This window comes from Nothobranchius furzeri, chromosome 7 (genome assembly GCF_043380555.1).
Source record: "Nothobranchius furzeri strain GRZ-AD chromosome 7, NfurGRZ-RIMD1, whole genome shotgun sequence".
Classification (NCBI taxonomy): domain Eukaryota; kingdom Metazoa; phylum Chordata; class Actinopteri; order Cyprinodontiformes; family Nothobranchiidae; genus Nothobranchius; species Nothobranchius furzeri.
The window spans coordinates 26,676,563-26,694,049 of NC_091747.1; the positions used below are offsets into that span (position 1 = coordinate 26,676,563).

The 17,487-nt window shown below is 47.5% G+C and overlaps 1 protein-coding gene across 3 annotated transcripts in view; it reads left to right on the forward strand.

Moving 5' to 3' along the window:
* Window positions 1–625: 625 nt before the first annotated feature.
* LOC107382760 (interferon alpha/beta receptor 2) overlaps window positions 626–17,487 on the forward strand; it is a 37,664-nt gene continuing 20,802 nt past the window's right edge. Inside the window, exons 1-5 of one of the 3 annotated variants that reach the window (XM_070552990.1) lie at window positions 626–711; window positions 878–1,040; window positions 10,010–10,139; window positions 14,917–15,083; window positions 15,164–15,312. In XM_070552990.1, coding sequence (XP_070409091.1) covers window positions 1,001–1,040; window positions 10,010–10,139; window positions 14,917–15,083; window positions 15,164–15,312 — 486 coding nt within the window. In that variant the 5' untranslated portion in view covers window positions 626–711; window positions 878–1,000. Of the gene's footprint in view, window positions 712–793; window positions 1,041–10,009; window positions 10,140–11,282; window positions 11,413–14,916; window positions 15,084–15,163; window positions 15,313–17,487 lie in introns of those variants that run through there. The other 2 variants (XM_070552991.1, XM_070552992.1) reach the window with 2 other exon arrangements.

Genomic DNA, 17,487 nt, shown 5'->3' on the forward strand with positions numbered 1-17,487 from the left:
AACAACAACAACAAAAGGCTGTGCAGTGGCACAGTGGTTAGAGCTGTTGCCTTGCAGCAAGAAGGTCCTGGGTTCGTTTCCAGCCTGGGATCTTTCTGCATGGAGTTTCCATGTTCTCCCTGTGCATGCGTGGGTTCTCACCAGGTTCTCACCGGGTCCTCCGGCTTCCTCCCACAGTCCAAAAACATGACTGTTAGGTTGATTGGTCTGTCTAAATTGGCCTTGTGAGTGTGTGTGTGCGCGCGTGCATGATTGTTTATCCTGTGTGTCTCTGTGTTGCCCTGCGATGGACTGGCTCTCTGTCCAGGATGTACCCTGCCTTATTGCCCGTTAATAGGCACCGACCCCACGTGGACAAAGCGGGTTCAGAAAATGGATGGATGGATAGTTATCCAAAAAAAGCTAGGTGGGTCACGTGACTTCCTATCAGCGGCTTCCTGTGGTGATGCTTTCACGAACCTTCTGGTGTGTTTTTTTCCCACATGTTTTTAAAGAATTAAAAAATAAAACCTTTACATTTTAACAGTATCAATATTATACGTGTTAAGATAATTAAATATTTTGTTATTCACTACTGTGTCTGCTTTAATTTCCGTTCCTAGTGTGGGAGCATTGTAGGGGTATCGAGATTTCCCGGTGGTCCATGAAGGCAGCGCGGGCAGAACAACGGTTCACCGGGCGGTCGGACGCTTTTCTACCGGATAGTATACAGTGAGAATGTTTCTAAGCTATCGTTAAAACGTCCAGTAAAGGTTTCACAGTTTTTACTTTGTGTTTGTCTGTACGGCGATGCTAATACTAGCTCGCTAGCGGTGTTCCGTCGTGGCGAGTAGGCGGGTTTATTTCTTTTTGTTTTAAACCGTATTTGTGTTTACAGGATCATGTTTGAGAGTGAGCCGCGTTTGTTAGGCGGACCTCTGAGACACACCGGTGCCACTAAACGTCCGTTGCGTTAAAGAAAATGAAAGCGGAGGGTTTTTAGAGGGGAGTGTGTCCCGACATGACCAGGCTGGTCTGGATGCTACTGGTTCTGCTGCCAGGTGAGTTCACCATCCTGGTTTACCTGAAAGCCTAACTATTGGTAGTCCCCCTCAGGGCCGGTGCCCAAAGCGAGACTGCCCATGTGCGCCCCCCCCCCCCCTGCCTGCATGCCCCTCACCCAAACCCAAGTCCACCCACTCACCACACATTGGAAAAAGCAACTCCACCGTTATTCCTTAGTTACTAATTTTTTATTTTAAATATTCACACAGCAACTCTTTAAAGTCAACAGCCTGAAGAATAAATGTAAGCTTGAAAGATGAGTAACCTGAGAATATTACAATAACCAACAACTCAAAATGTTGTGCAAATGTCATTGGGGGGATGCAAAAGCAGCATTAAACTGTGCAATCAAAAGCAAAACTCAAATATCAAAGTGTCATCATAAAGAAAGTTCTACTTTCCATTTTGTTCAACTGCTGTGGCCAGTCAGCAGGATCCATGGGGCCAGCAGCTCGTACATGTTCACAGACATCTGTTGAAGCTGATGATGGTGTCTCTTCAGGCTGTTGGATTGAGCACTGAGTCTGCTGGTGTTGTGTTCTTCTTCTGTGAGAAAATAAACACACACAAAGCAACTTAACCCTCTGATGCATGAATTACTTAAGAACAGTGCCGCCTGCCCGATGTGTCAGGACAAAGTTGAAAATTTGCTACACCCACACCTAACGTTCTTCTGATATGAAAATATTAAATTCATATTGGTTGCATACTTAAAACTTGAAACAAAGTTCATAAAAAGGCTGCAATCATACTCCAAAAAACGGTAAAATATCTTACATTTTTCATCATCACAGTGAGACTCAACAGGTGTAGAAGAAAGTCCCGCCCCCGTGGTGTCAACAGGTGCCTGTCGACAGGCTGCAGATATTGTCTCACTGCATCTGGACACGACGATTCAAAAGTAAAATTAATTGGTTAAAGTTGTGAGATACTGTATCGTCGTCTTCCTCCGCTTATCCGGGTCCGGGTCGCGGGGGCAGCATCCCAACTAGGGAGCTCCAGGCCGTCCTCTCCCCGGCCTTGTCCACCAGCTCCTCCGGCAGGACCCCAAGGCGTTCCCGGACCAGATTGGAGATGTAACCTCTCCAACGTGTCCTGGGTCGACCTGGGGGCCTTCTGCCGGCAGGACATGCCCGAAACACCTCCCCGGGGAGGCGTCCAGGAGGCATCCTGACCAGATGCCCAAACCACCTCAACTGGCTCCTTTCGATCCGGAGGAGCAGCGGTTCTACTCCGAGTCGCTCCCGAATGTCCGAGCTCCTCACCCTATCTCTAAGGCTGAGCCCGGCCACCCTACGGAGGAAACTCATTTCGGCCGCTTGTATCCGCGATCTCGTTCTTTCGGTCATTACCCAAAGCTCATGACCATAGGTGAGGATTGGGACGTAGATCGACCGGTAGATCGAGAGCCTGGCTTTCTGGCTCAGCTCCCTCTTCCCCACGACAGATCGGCTCAGCGTCCGCATCACTGCAGACGCCGAACCAATCCGCCTGTCGATCTCCCGATCCCTCCTACCCTCACTCGTGAACAAGACCCCGAGATACTTAAACTCCTCCACTTGAGGTAGGACCTCTCCCCCGACCCGGAGGTGGCAAGCCACCCTTTTCTGGTCGAGAACCATGGTCTCAGATTTGGAGGTGCTGATCCTCATCCCAGCCGCTTCACATTCGGCCGCGAACCTACCCAGCAAGAGCTGAAGGTCAGAGCTGGATGAAGCTAGGAGGACCACATCATCCGCAAAAAGCAGAGACGAGATTCTCCTGCCACCAAACTCGACACACTCCACACCACGGCTGCGTCTAGAAATTCTGTCCATAAAAGTGATGAACAGAACCGGTGACAAAGGGCAGCCCTGGCGGAGTCCAACCCTCACTGGGAACAGGTCCGACTTACTACCGGCTATGCGGACCAAACTCACGCTCCTCTGGTAAAGGGACTGAATGGCCCTTAACAGAACGCCACCCACCCCATACTCCTGGAGCGTCCCCCACAGGGTGCCCCTGGGGACACGGTCATAAGCCTTCTCCAAATCCACAAAGCACATGTGGATTGGTTGGGCAAACTCCCATGCCCCCTCCATCACCCTTGCAAGGGTATAGAGCTGGTCCACAGTTCCACGGCCAGGACGAAAACCACATTGCTCCTCCTCTATCTGAGATTCAACTATCGATCGGACCCTCCTCTCCAGTACCTTGGAGTAGACCTTTCCAGGGAGGCTGAGGAGTGTGATCCCCCTATAGTTGGAACACACCCTCAGGTCACCCTTCTTAAAGATGGGGACCACCACCCCGGTCTGCCACTCCCTAGGAACTTCCCCCGATGACCACGCAATGTTGTAGAGACGTGTCAACCATGACAGCCCTACAACATCCATAGCCTTGAGATACTCAGGACGAACCTCATCCGCCCCCGGGGCTCCGCCGCTGTGTAGTTGTTTGACTACCTCAGCAACTTCTGCCCCCGAGATCGGACAGTCCATCCCCAGGCCTCCCAGCTCTGGTTCCTCCTCGGAATGCGCATTGGTGGGATTGAGGAGCTCCTCAAAGTATTCCTTCCACCGTCCGACTATAGCCTCAGTTGACGTCAGCAGCTCCCCATCCCCACTGTAAACAGTGTGAGCGAGTTGCTGCCTTCCTCTCCTGAGGCGCCGGACAGTTTGCCAGAACCTCTTTGGAGCTGATCGATAGTCTTTCTCCATGGCCTCACCAAACTCCTCCCACGCCCGAGATTTTGCCTCGGCAACTGCCACTGCTGCACTCCGCTTGGCTATCCGGTACCTGTCTGCTGCCTCCGGAGACCCACAGACCAGCCACGCCCTGTAGGCCTCCTTCTTCAGCCTGACGGCTCCCCGAACCTCTGGTGTCCACCAGCGGGTACAGGGGTTGCCACCACGACTGGCACCGGCCACCTTACGACCACAGCTAGCAACTGCTGCCTCGACAATCGCAGAGTGGAACAAGGCCCACTCGGACTCAATGTCCCCCACTGCTCTCGGGACGTGGTCAAAGCTCTGCCGGAGGTGGGAGCTGAAGACCGTCTTGACAGGTTCTTCTGCCAGGCGTTCCCAGCAGACCCTCACTATGCGTTTGGGTCTGCCAGGTCTACGCGGCATGTTCCCTTGCCATCTGATCCAACTCACCACCAGGTGGTGATCAGTTGACAGCTCCGCCCCTCTCTTCACTCGGGTGTCCAAAACATACGGCCGCAGGTCAGATGATACGACTACAAAATCTATCATCGACCTGTGACCTAGGCTGCCCTGGTACCAAGTGTACCGGTGGGCATCCTTATGTTCGAACATGGTGTTCGTTATGGCCAAACTGCGGCTTGCACAGAAGTCCAATAACAAAACACCGCTCGAGTTCAGATTAGGTGGGCCGTTCCTCCCAATCACACCCCTCCAGGTCAAGCTGTCATTGCCCACGTGAGCATTGAAGTCCCCCAGCAGGACAATGGAGTCCCCTGATGGAGCACTATCTAGCACTCGTCCCAGGGACTCCAAAAAGGGTGGGTACTCTGAACTGATATTTGGCCCATAAGCACAAACAACAGTCAGGACCCGTTCCCCGACCCGAAGGCGCAAGGAAGCTACCCTCTTGTCCCCCGGGGTAAACCCCAACACACAGGCAGAGAGTCTCGGGGCTAACAAAAAGCCAACCCCAGCCCTCCGCCTCTCACCCGGAGCAACTCCAGCAAAGTAGAGTGTCCAACCCCTCTCCAGGTCTCGGGTTCCAGAGCCAATGCAATGTGTCGAGGTGAGTCCGACTATATCTAGCCGGTACCGCTCAACCTCTGCCACAAGCTCCGGCTCCTTCCCCGCCAGCGAGGTGACGTTCCATGTCCCAAAAACTAGTTTTCTTGTCCGGGGATTGGACCGCCAAGGCTCCCGCCTTGGTCTGCCACCCGGTTCACATTGCACCGGACCCTTCATGTTCCTCCTGCGGGTGGTGGGTCCACAGTTGGACGAGCCCATGTATCCGGTTCGGGCTGGGCCCGGCCGGGCCCCATGGGCGAAAGCCCGGCCACCAGGCGCTCGCTCACGGGCCCCAACCCCAGGCCTGGCTCCAGGGTGGGACCCCGGTAACCCTCCGGGCCGGGTACTCCGACTCTTCGTTTTAACCGCCATGAAAGATCCTTCGAACCGTTCTTTGTCTCACCCTTCACCTAAGACCAATTTGTCATGGGAGACCCTACCAGGGGCACTAAGTGCCCCAGACAACATAGCTCCTAGGATCATTAGGGCACTCAAACTCCTCCACCACGATAAGGTGACGGTTCAAGGAGGAGGAGAGATACTGTATTGTGTATGTAAACAGCTAGCGAGGGTCCGTCCGTGGACCGTGCATGGCAAGAGAGGCAGTTAGCTAAAATTGTAACACAAAAAGTTCCTTTGCCAAATTTATAGAGTCTACATACCTCTGCTTTGGGCCCGGTTTTTTTCTTCCTCCTTCCTTCGCTTTCGGAATGCTGATCCCGATGGCTTAGGTGTTCTTTTCATCGTAAAATATCAAAAGTTTAAACGCGACGACAACAGGATGTCCTTCTACATCGCTACCCACACACGTGATCTACGGCACCCCTGACGGTCAAATGCATCAGAGCGGTGGCCCAAGCGGGAGCTCGTCATGCAGCCAGATCATTAGAATTTAAATATTGATGTTTTAATTTCATGTCATTTCAAAGGGGAATTTCAAGTATGTAGAGAGTGCATTTCATATAACAAACATAAATTTAATAAACTTTATTATTTTTATTCTTTTTTTTTTTTTTTGTAATTTTGCGCCCTATCCATCAGATGGCGCCCCAGGCGGCCGCCTGTGTCGCCTGTCGGCAAAGCCGGCCCTGGTCCCTCTTCTGGGACATGAATATGTTGGTCTGAAGTTGTGCTTCAAACCACCCAGGTTAGTGTTGGTTACTAGTAAACTAGTAGGTAGGGTTAGCAGAAGCAGGGAGGGTTATAACAGCTCCACCAGGAGTTTTACCAACACCACCTCCAGGGATGGACTGAGAGAAATCAGCTAGTTTGGGTAAACTTCTGCACTTCGGTGCCATCCCTCCTAACCTCAAGCTTACCTGTCATGACCTTTAACCTGCCAATTGAAGCCTATAGAGCCTGAGATTTTGTCATTTTTCTCATTGTTAACCATTGATCCCTCCCAGATTGATGGACAGGTGTGAACATCTCTCTGTGACCAGGGGTCTCATTTATAAAGCTTGCTTACGCACAAACGTAGTCGGAAAACTGCGTAAGCAACTTTCCACGCAAACTGGGATTTTTTTTTCGGCTCTTGGAGGGTGCTGGCTCTTTTTTTCCTCCTCTCCTCCATATCTTATCCTCAGGCCCTTTGTCTGTCTGTGTGTGCTGGGTGCACGGCTGCTTCTGCATTTTTTCTGGAAACTGAAATCACTAAAATGGATCTCGTAAGTTGGTCACTCAACACGATTGATAAAAATTTTTTCAACGATGAGAACGGGAGAAGGGGCTCCCGGATGCCCCTCTGGGACAGACCCAGTTGGAAACAGTGGAACTTGATTTGTTTATCTCAGCTGTCTGTGGAGGACTCTGAAAACGTGTGGACATTCGTGGTGTTGGTGTCAGGTTTCCTGCTCATTGGCCTTGGAGGCTTCCTGGCTTACCGTAAAATTAACGAGCTGTCGAGGAATATTGGCCTGATCCCCAAGCTCAGAGATGGTTTGCACCGTGCTGTGAATTCACAGACTCACATAATTGTCGAGATGAATCGTAAGCTTGGGACTTTGGCCGAGATTCATTCTTTGGCACAAAAGATGGATGCAATCAAGGATAGAGTGGATGAATCAGCACGGATTGGGATAGATTAATGTCCATTATTGGGATTTTGAGAGGTTGAGGACCAAGGAACTTTAAGACAGAGAGGAAATTATCTCTGCCTGGCCCCAAAACAATTTCTAATCGGAATCTGGCGTTCTTGAGCCTGCAAGGCTCCAACGAATACTCCCCCCTCAGAAGATATGTGGAATTTGCCGTCGCTATGGCAACTCAACTCTGTCTCCTATCCCAGCCTGGGCGGGATTGCGGGAAGGCCGCCGAATCGTTCCAGGGTCACTGCAACCTTCCAACCCTCAATGCTCCTCCCCCTATTCAGACTGAGGTGACATGCGTTGCTTGTAGTGGCTGCAGGAACCGAAGTGTGGATAGTCCCAAACCCACCACCCCACCTAGTGGACACTTATGTTGTGTGATGTCTGAAGTCTGTTGCATATCTGTCTGAGGTGTTTTTTTTTTTTCGCAGAGCAAAGCTGCCCTCCTGGTGGAGGGTAACTCTGAAGTGCCTTTTTTTCCCTCCACCTGAACCAATCCTCATGTAACCCTCTTATCTCTATTAAGGTAGCGCGACTCGGGTTGTGAATGACCACAGTCACCAATTCTTGTCATGTGTCTTGCCCATGTATGTCTGATCTCAGAATTGTGTGTACTGAAACTCTAATTTCCCTCTGAGATTAATAAAGTATCTTTGAATTTTAATTTTAAAAAGACTTAGCGGTAAAAATGTGCACAACTTTAAATGAACGGACTTGGCTTACGCATATTTTGGACATGGAGAGCACCTGCAGTGCTGCTGCTGAGAAGGATATGATTATGAATCCCAGCAGCATTATCACTTGACAAATGATAAATTAATCACACTTGTAAAGCGCCTTTCTGAGCCAGACGACTCCAAAGTGCTTTACACTACTGTGCATCATTCACCCATTCACACGCTGATGGTGATGAGCTACAATGTAGCCACAGCTGCCCTGGGGCGCACTGACAGTAGCCCCGGTTGTGGTAAATCTGTGGTTGGAATAATCACATTTTAGGTCCTGTCTGTGTTTCCATGGTAACCTATGCTGTAAACCATGTTCTCAGGTCAGAACAGAACCTTCCGACCCAACAGGTGAACCCGACCTAGGAGCTGGACAGATAAGTGTGTGTGTTCTCAGAATGAAACAGTTCTTTCATTTTTTTTTTCCTCTGGCATTCTGAGAAAACATACATCCTTATGACTTTGTAAGTTTAATAACAGAAACACAAACGAGTCTCTCATGTTCATATCAGTCTGCCAAACTCATTTAATCCCGAGTAATAAAAGCCCTGTTAGCAGCTGGAGGACAGAAAAGGTTGCTCACACTTTAGTCTGCTAGAAGACTTCCACGCCAGTCGTTTCACTGAATGGTAAATGGTCTGTACTTGATTGCACCTTCTAGAGTCCAGGGGTCTCATTTATTAAACATTGCGTAGAATCCTTACTAAAACCGTACTTAAGCTCAGCAAAAAATAAAAAAGTACTTACGCCAAGTAGGTTTGTGATCTATCAAACATGGAGTACACACAGCTGCACGCAATCGCCGCTTCATAAATCAGACACAAACGAGAATGTTTCTCAGCTGCATTTTAGTCACATCCCGCCCTCACCACGTCCACTTACTGCCACAAATAGTCAATGCAAAGTGCCTTGTGGACCTCATGTATATACATAAGCCGGCTGTTGCAGCGCTCCACCAATGACATGGCGACCATAGATCAAGGCAGATCAAGGAAGCGCTATTTCATAGAAGCAGAAGTTGAGGTACCTGTGGGTGAGGGGGAGAAATGAAAGGAAGTGCTTTTGCAAAACAAATAAGAGAAAATCCACGGAGTGGCACAGCGTTGCTGAAGCCGTCAATGCTGTGAATTCTTCAGAGAGATCTGTGGCGGATATAAAAACAATGGTCCAATCGGGATTCAATCCCAAGACTCCTGGGTGAAAGTCATGTGCACTAACCAGTCACCCAAACGGAGATCTCCCATGTACAAGTAGCCAGGGTGCATGATCAATCGGGTCACAGTGACAGGACACACACACTGTCACAGATGCATGACGTTCTGTCTCAATCTGTCCCCCTGCTGATATTCTGCATTCCGTATTCTGCGCTTCAGGCTGTGTGTGTGTGTGCGTGCGCACGGGCATGTGTGAGTGTGCGCACGTGCATGTAGGGGGGTCTTGTTCTGTGTGAAAACAAAGCAGTACAAGTGATGATGCTGCAGGATTTCATAATTTTATCCTTCTCAGCAGCAGCACTGCAGGTGCTCTCCGTGTCCATAATGTACATAAGCCAGGTCCTTAGTGGATAAATGTGCGCAACTTTAAGTTGACTAAGTTTTCTTTCATAAATCCCAAAGTTTGAGTGGAAAGTTGCTTACGCAGTTTTCCGACCCCGTTTTGTGTGTAAGCAAGCTTGATAAATGAGGCCCCTGCAACCCCCCAATGCACTTTATAACACACTCAATCATTCACCCCCTGGTGGTGATGAGCTACACCAGAGGTGTCAAACTCAAATTCACACTGGGCCGAAATGAGTTAGTTAAAAAAGTTTCTCTTTCAGTCGTGAACACATTACTGAGCGGTTAAAATCTCAGTTTCTGGCCTTCAACGTCGGCAAATAGCTGAGTAAACTCAGCGCTGAGTGAGAGGAGTGTTTAGTTTGTCCGAGACAGAGGAGCTGCAGACGCTGGAAAAAACACAGAGGAGGGGGCGGGCACTTCGGCTCCACGCTAATGCCACAAAGCATCATGGGAGTTGTAGTCGTTGCGGTAAAATGGCCAGCGGGTCAGTTTTAATATATTTTTGATATTTATCTCGCGGGCCACATAAAAATGCTCCGCGGGCCTTGTGTCTGACACGTGTGAGCTACACTGTAGCCACAGCTGCCCTGAGGCGCTCTTGACAGAGGCGAGGCTGCTGTACACAGGCGCCACCGGTCCCTCCGACCACCACCAGCAGGTAAGGCGGGTTAAGTGTCTTGCCCAAGGACACAATGACAGACTGAGCGGAGCTCAAACCTGCAACCTTCTGATTATGGGGGAGCACTTAACTCTTATGCCTCCGTTGCCCACCTGAGCAGGTCCAGGTCAGTTCTGTCCCTAGTTTGTATGAAGTTTGCTTTGTGTTGCGATTGTTGCAGGTGACCAAGCGCTCCCACAGCCCTTCAACATCAGCCTGACCCAGGGCTCTTCTGGTTTCACCCTCACATGGGAGTCTGGACCAGGGACACCTCCAGGAACGTCCTACAATGTCACCAGTCAGACAGAAAGGTGAGTTTTTACCTGTGAGACTCCTGCTGCAGGCTGTTTTGTTTCCTTGATCACAGATGTGTCCCTGCTCTGGACCATGTCCCTGGTCTGCATCGTGTCCCCGCTCTAATAATAATATAATACATTTTATTTGTAAGCGCCTTTGTTATGGCCCAGGGCCATTTTGGGTTTTTGTGTGTGTGCGCGCGTGTCAGGAAATGCTCTGCCAGTAACATAAAATCAGCCAGCCCTCATTCCAGGGAGCAGCAGAGGGAGAACCTCTGGCCTGCTGTCTCTTCAGCAGGATTTAGTTCTGTTAAATTAAGGTGCTTTGAGAAGCCCTCTGTGTTTAACTCTGCAGCCATTTTCAGTGTGAAGAAAGCTTTACACTTCGCTTTGGTTAAATAACACATCTCTTGTTTAAAGGGTGATCTTTTGAAATGTGTGGAGTAATTTAGTTAAAGAGAGAGTTTAGTTAGTTGTTATTGTTGAGTTGCTTCTGATGTGTCCTTTTGTTGATAACCTGTGTTTTTTTATGTAAATAAATGTTGTTTTACCCTTTTACTACCTACGTCATCAAAAGTTGCGCGCGCAGCCTGGCAACGAGAGTGAAGGCTTCCTCATTCACACTCGATACTAAAACAGCGTTTTAAACCCTTTGTTTTGAAGTTCTGAGCACATAAAAATGTCGGGTTGCTGCGTGTATGGATGCCAGAATCGCTTCTCTTCAAGCAGTGGACTGAAACTTTACAGAATTCCGAAGGGAGCACATCCATTTCAACAAAATCGAAGGCGTCTGTGGCTGCAGGCCATCAAAAGGGTTGATGAAAACTGGACTGAAAACACGATCCAAAATGCTCGAGTTTGTAGCGCCCATTTTATATCAGGTAAGGTAATTACCGTAAATCCTCTAATACAGGCCCGGGCCTCTATTTGACTCAAGCTCATCAAGCTCCAGGCCTTTATTGGAAGGAGGGCCAGTATTAGAGGCAGGCCTCTATTTCCATTTGAGCAAAATGAACTAATGTTCATTGGAGTTTTTGACAATTAAAATTGCGCCCACATTTTCAAAGTTAAACACATTTCTTTTAACAACGGTAGTTTCTGCTTCAGCCATCTCCCCCCTCCCCCTGCTTTAGCCCTCTCCCCCCTCCCCCTGCGCAGCGGCCGCAAACTCACTGATGCGCCTGCAGCCTCTCCGAGTTCCTGCTGCTCTAAACATTAAAATAATTATTTCATTTTCTGTTCCTCACTTCTGATGACCTTCAATGGAGTCTGTTTGTTGCAACAGCAGGTACAAAAACTAACTTGTTTTTATTTTGACTATTTTTCTGTCCTGCCTGTTTATTATCTTCCTGCATCTCCTCTCAATCCTAAAGAAAAACTGCTACCTGGGTTCATATATATTCACCTCATGAGTTACCTTTGAACTGCAGTTCTAAAAGATCTACCGACCGCAAAAACAGCGGAGTGCTCGCTGTTTGTCGGCCGTATCAGTGATCAGTGCGTCGGAGGACAAGGTGATGCGCGCAGCGCCCCGCTCCACAGCATGCAGCAAACGCATCAGGCGCAAATAAAAGACAGAAAACATTATAGGAAAAAAACTGACATGAACGATCGCGTGTTAAATTAGTTTTTGAGGTGGCGACACCTGATTGTTACTGTGGCCGTGCTCAGGAGGCAGATCTACCGACCGCGAAAACAGCGGAGCGCTCCCTGCTTGCCGGCCGCATCAGGGACAAGTTGATGCGCCCCGCTCCACAGCAGCGATACACATCAGGCGCAAATAAAAGACAGAAAACATTAAAGGAAATGAACCGACATGAACGATCGCGTGTCAGTGCCTACGGTCTGGCACAGCGCGTTGCCCCCCCCACCCCCACCCCCACCCCCTGAGCGCAGGAGCTTGTCACCTGCTGACAGCAGGCTGCTGTCTTTTCCGAGGGCTGCATCTTGCCGGTCATTATCACGTGACAGCGACTAGTCGACGACAGGCATAAAAAGTCACTATAGTGAAGTTGACTAGTTCATACACCCCCTACTGCTGCTCTCCAGAGTGTTCTGCAGCATAATCAGCACGTTCTCTTTGAACTTGATAGTGTAATGACCTGGCTGGGGTTGTAAGCCAGGTGCATTCTGGGTATTGTGTCATATGTGTTTCCTATCATTCTGCTAGTTCCTATGTGCTGATTTGCGTGTTGTGTGAGTGTTATGTAAGCCACAGGGAAGGTGATGTGTGTTCTGTGGAGCGGGTTGAATTAGCATGGTTAACTGACACCGTGACTCTGTGTGGTAGGAGCGTGATAGAGGATCGTGTCTGTAGCGTTACAAAGCGTTGAAGAAAAAGCTTAATAAAGGTCTGCGTGAACGTCTACTGCCTCCTGCTGGTTGATTTGGGGACTATAACCCTGCCACCGGGACGCTCATACTTGCTTGTTACTACATTCCACCCGGCCACAATAAGAGACCGGCCATTATTTACCTAAACTAACTCTGACACCGGCCACAATTGGAGACCCGGCCTTGAATACCGGCCTGTATTAGAGGATTTACGGTATGTACTAAGATTGCACCAGAAAGCTGGTTAACGTGTGTTCTATTAAATAAAGTAAGTTGCATTTGCTGGTTTGCTTTTAAGCAGTCTATTTATTTTTTTAATTAACATTTCATTCTAATTCATCTGTATTTTCCCACTGCATATTAGTATAAACTGTATTTCTCTCAAATTAACACGATTGTACTCTGAGCACGCTAAAAAAGAAACCTATGCTATACTCGCCCTGACATGCAGGTACAGTTGGCTGTGAAGACGTAGTTCTCTGGTTTGTTTACTATGACCCAAGCCTCGTACATAACAGTCTTGTGTCCTTGTCTTTGGCTAGGAAGGACTTCTGCCTTCAAGACGCAAAACTCACAGAGTCTATGTCGTGATATTTTACTTTCTGTACATGGCCACAGACAACATAGTTGTATGCATCTAACGCTTTGTTTGCCCGTAGCTTCTCACGTGTGTACTTACTGGGCCTCTCCACTAAAAACGTATATATATCGGGCCACTGGATATCTGGCCACGCACCTACATCTTCCACCCATTCCGTAATGCCACAGGGATCCGGGAGTCTGTTGCCATTCGTTAAAGTGAGTTTAATAATATAACATTCAAGATTTGCCGGTGATAACCCCGCAGCGTAGCTTGATAAAGCCTGAAACAACGCCATTCTCTGTTGCCAAGCTGCGCGCGCATTCTCGCTGACGTCATATTGTTTACAAACAGTAAAAGGGTCTATTTTAACACGAGAACATGCATCCTCAATTGTTACCCCAGGCCCCCTAGACAGCCTGGATCGTAACAGCCGTTCAAGACTATTAAGGTCTTTGAACGTAAAACCTGAACTTAAGTACCACAGGTTAAAAGCAAAGCAACTGGAGATGAGAGCGATACGCGTCAACAGCTCAGCAACACATAACGAAGAGGAGCAGGTTAAAAAGTAAGAGCAGATATAACAACACGTTAAACGACAAAATGTCAGGTAGAACATTCACGCCTGAATGAATGAGTTTTAAGTAGCCATCTGAAAGTTTGGATAGATGAAGCTGTACGAATACCCAGAGGTGCAGCTGAACCAGTGACCTGTGTCCCATGGTAGACAGACGGTGCATGGAATGGTGAGGAGACCGTTGAAGAACGAAGAGTGCAAGTCGGCGTGTAGACGTGGAGCAGATGAGTGAGATATGGAGGAGCTTTGAATGTTAGCAAAAGGACTTTGACTCAGCACGGAAGTAGAGCCCTGCACGGGCCTAAAATCTGAGCCCCCGTCCGGCCCGGCCCGAGGGGGTGGAGCCCCAGCCCGACCCGGTCCGAAAAGGTTTTCAGGATTCTCTGGCCCGACCCCGACTTTTTTTAGCCTTTCATAGTGTTTTAGCGTGATCTGTGAGAAGCGTTCTGCAGTAAGAAAAGAAAGAAAAGAAAGAAAAACAGCATCAATGCAGCTTTTTTTTTCTAACAGAGCGTATTTTCCGAGCGGCAGGTGAAATTTACGAACGCTATATTAATTGGATGCGTTTGTAAATTTAATCTGCTCTGAAAATGCGCTCTTGTGCAATTAGAAAAAAAAGCAGCATTCTAGTTTTCTAACTGCAGAGCGCATTTTCAGAGCGGCAGATTAAATAAACTCCCCCAATTATTATAGTGTTTGTAAATTTAATCTGCCGCTCTGAAAATGCGCTCTCCAGTTAGAAAACAACCAGCAATGAATGCTGTATTTTTTTAACTGCAGAGCGAATTTACTCACAGAAAAACAGAATGCTGCCATTTTCATGAGAATAAACGAATGGTTTCTGACATCAAAGTGGACATCAAATGGCATATTAGAATAGAGGCACATGTTTCAATCAGCAGTTTGAGAATTCGTTTATAGGTGCATTTATAAACCACACACACCTTAACTGAGCTAACGGGTGTCGGTGCGTGAGAAGCAGGCAGGTGCTGCTGCATTTAAGTGTTTCCATTTTTTTTAATGAATTCGATTAAAAATAAAGGCGCCCGGCCCGTGTCCGAGGTGATTACACAGTCGTCGGCCCGAAGCCCGGCCCTCAGTTCGGGCTGACCCCCCGGCCGAGGGCTCCAGTGCAGGGCTCTAATTGGAAGCCAGTGCAGCTGCTTGAGAACCAGTGTGAAGACGGTGTTCTGGAGACGATAAGCATGAAGGCATGCTCTGGACCATGTCTCAGGTCCTAAAAAGCCATACTTTAGAGCAGATCTTCCTGACCCCCTGTCCACCTCCTTGTCTTTATGTAGTGGTGTCTCTCCGAGTCCAGTAAAGGGCTGCCAACATGTCCAGAAACCTCTGACCTGTCTCCTGCCTTATGAATCCATCGACCCACTGGAGAGATACATCATCCAGATCACATCTTACCTGGAGGCTCAGATGTCTCAGCCAGCAGAGATCCAGTTCAAAGCTGTTGGTGAGTAGCTTGATGCAGACACCTGTAGAGTAGTTACAGGTATCTTTCTGTCCAGTAACAAGTTCGTGTTGGGTTTCCAGACCTTCTGGACCTGCCCCAGCTGACCCCTGTGTCCTGTGGGAGAAATCTGTGTGTGGACCTGATGCCGCCATTCCAAAATCTTCAGGAGACCTATGACCAGCTTAATTACCAGCTTCAGATCAGTAGCAACAGCAGTGGAGGACCACAGGTATGATCCGTGATTCTGGTTTATCCACTTTATACCTGGGAGGGCAGGTTGCAACTAGAGGCTGGCCGATATCTTCAGTTTTTTCTACATCAGCCATCGGGCACCTGTGTGGCCAACTGCTGCCACTACTAGACAGAAGAAAGGACCTGAAGGACCCCAACACGTAGTTTTTTTTAATATTTTGAGTTTTTTCATTTGATGTTCGATAAATATTAAGAGATTTATTGACTTATATAATTTATATTGCATACAGTGAGTGTTCAGTTGTCTTTCACTACCAATGTGCTGCTAAAACGTGTGTGTGTGTGTGTGTGTGTATATATATATATATATATATATATATATATATATGTGTGTGTATATATATGTGTATATATATATATATATATACACATATATATGTGTATATATATATATATATATATATATATATATATAGATGTGTGTGTAGAGAAGATGTTCCTACATTTAATTAGAAACCATAAAATATGAAATATCACCTTAATGGATCTTTAAGTAAATTTAATCAGAAGATCGGATCTTTTTATTGCGGGGATTGAGCAACGCTTTGTATTAACTCCAAGAAAGAGAGAGAGTCAGGTTTAAAAAGTTAAAAGATTTATTTCCAAACAAATTAAACAAGACTAACTTTAAACACTAGGTGTCTGGTGTAACTAAGGTGAGGTAAGACTGAGAATGGTGTATGTGTGAATATGTTCTGAACCAGCAGATCCGGAGAAATGATTAGTTCTGATGGGAGTGAAGATTATGTTTTGCGCTAAGCTTGGTTTTGGAGATTCATAACACACATTGAGACGCCATTCTGCCGGCCTACGTACCCTTTGCGGAAGTCCCCGTCAGGAATGTCGAGGTCCAGCTTGACCTTTTCTGGAACCGAAGCCGGTAGGCAAAGCAGCGGTTGCCGACTAGACCAGTCTTGAGATACTTCCGGGTCACGACAGTTTTATTGGCATCTAGCGAGACCCAAAAGGGGTCAAGGGTTCAGCTTTTATTCTGAAAGGAACCGTTGCAGCAGGCGGAACAGCAACAGATTTTATCCAGCTTGTCGTCAGGTTCTTTCGGCTGAAGAGGAAAGTTACGGATTGGCCACTGACAACTTCTCTAGAAAGCTTTGAACTGTCGTTAAAGATGACGTGGGCATAGTTTTATACTTCGGATGTTTTGGTTTATGGTCAAATGAAAAGGTGACAGATTTACCAAACACCACCAAAACCACGCCTCCGTCAGATCTGGCAGATTCTGATTGGATCAATAAAAGCAATGTGTCATGTCTTAACGCTACGTGAGATCAGTCCCTACATAGTGGAAACATTTAAAGTCATATTACTTTTTATATTCTATAGGATTATAATAAAGTAATTAATATTTTGATTTCACAAATTGGTTCACATTTTATTGTTGACTAACACTTTGTTTGATTAGCTTATTAAAAATAGAGTTCTTTGATTTATTAAAGGGACTTTACAGAGTTTTTAATTTTTAAGCTCGCGATTGCCCCCTCAGGCCAAAAGCGTAACAGCAGCTTCAATAGTAGGCTTGTGCACAAGACGCGCATGCTGTACGTGCACACTCCTTAACGAAAATAACAGCTGAGACAGTCAGCTCCGTGTGTGTGTGTGTGCCCTTGGAGGACAGAGGACAAGAGAACGCGCAGCTAATTAATTAAATAATTTGGTTCTGTATCGATAAAGGTTTAAGATGGGTCAGTCCTCCTGCATGCTCAGATCATTCCCTTCCCCTGCTTGAAAAATTGTTCCAAAATGAAAGTTGAACCCACATCTTTTTTATCTGTGAATTCAATGCCGTTTGGCAAGTCTCAAATAAAAATTTGGGCATCTTACTGTAAAAAAAAATATACCATTAAATAAACTCTGAATAAACGATGTTCACATCCAGAATCGAACCCAGGTCTTCTGCACGAGAGTCCGACGCCTTACTAGGCGAGCTAATGCGCCAGTGACATCATTTGTAGCTGTATATTTTATATCGTTGATCACAGCTGAAACAACGTTCAAAGAACGGTTTGGAGGGCTATACCTGAGCGTGAACGCGCATGAAGCCGCCTGCTCGACCCAAGCAGCTCTCTTTTTCTGTGATTTTATAGAATGACAGGCAATCACAGTAAAAATTCCAGGGCTTATTCTACAGGACCAG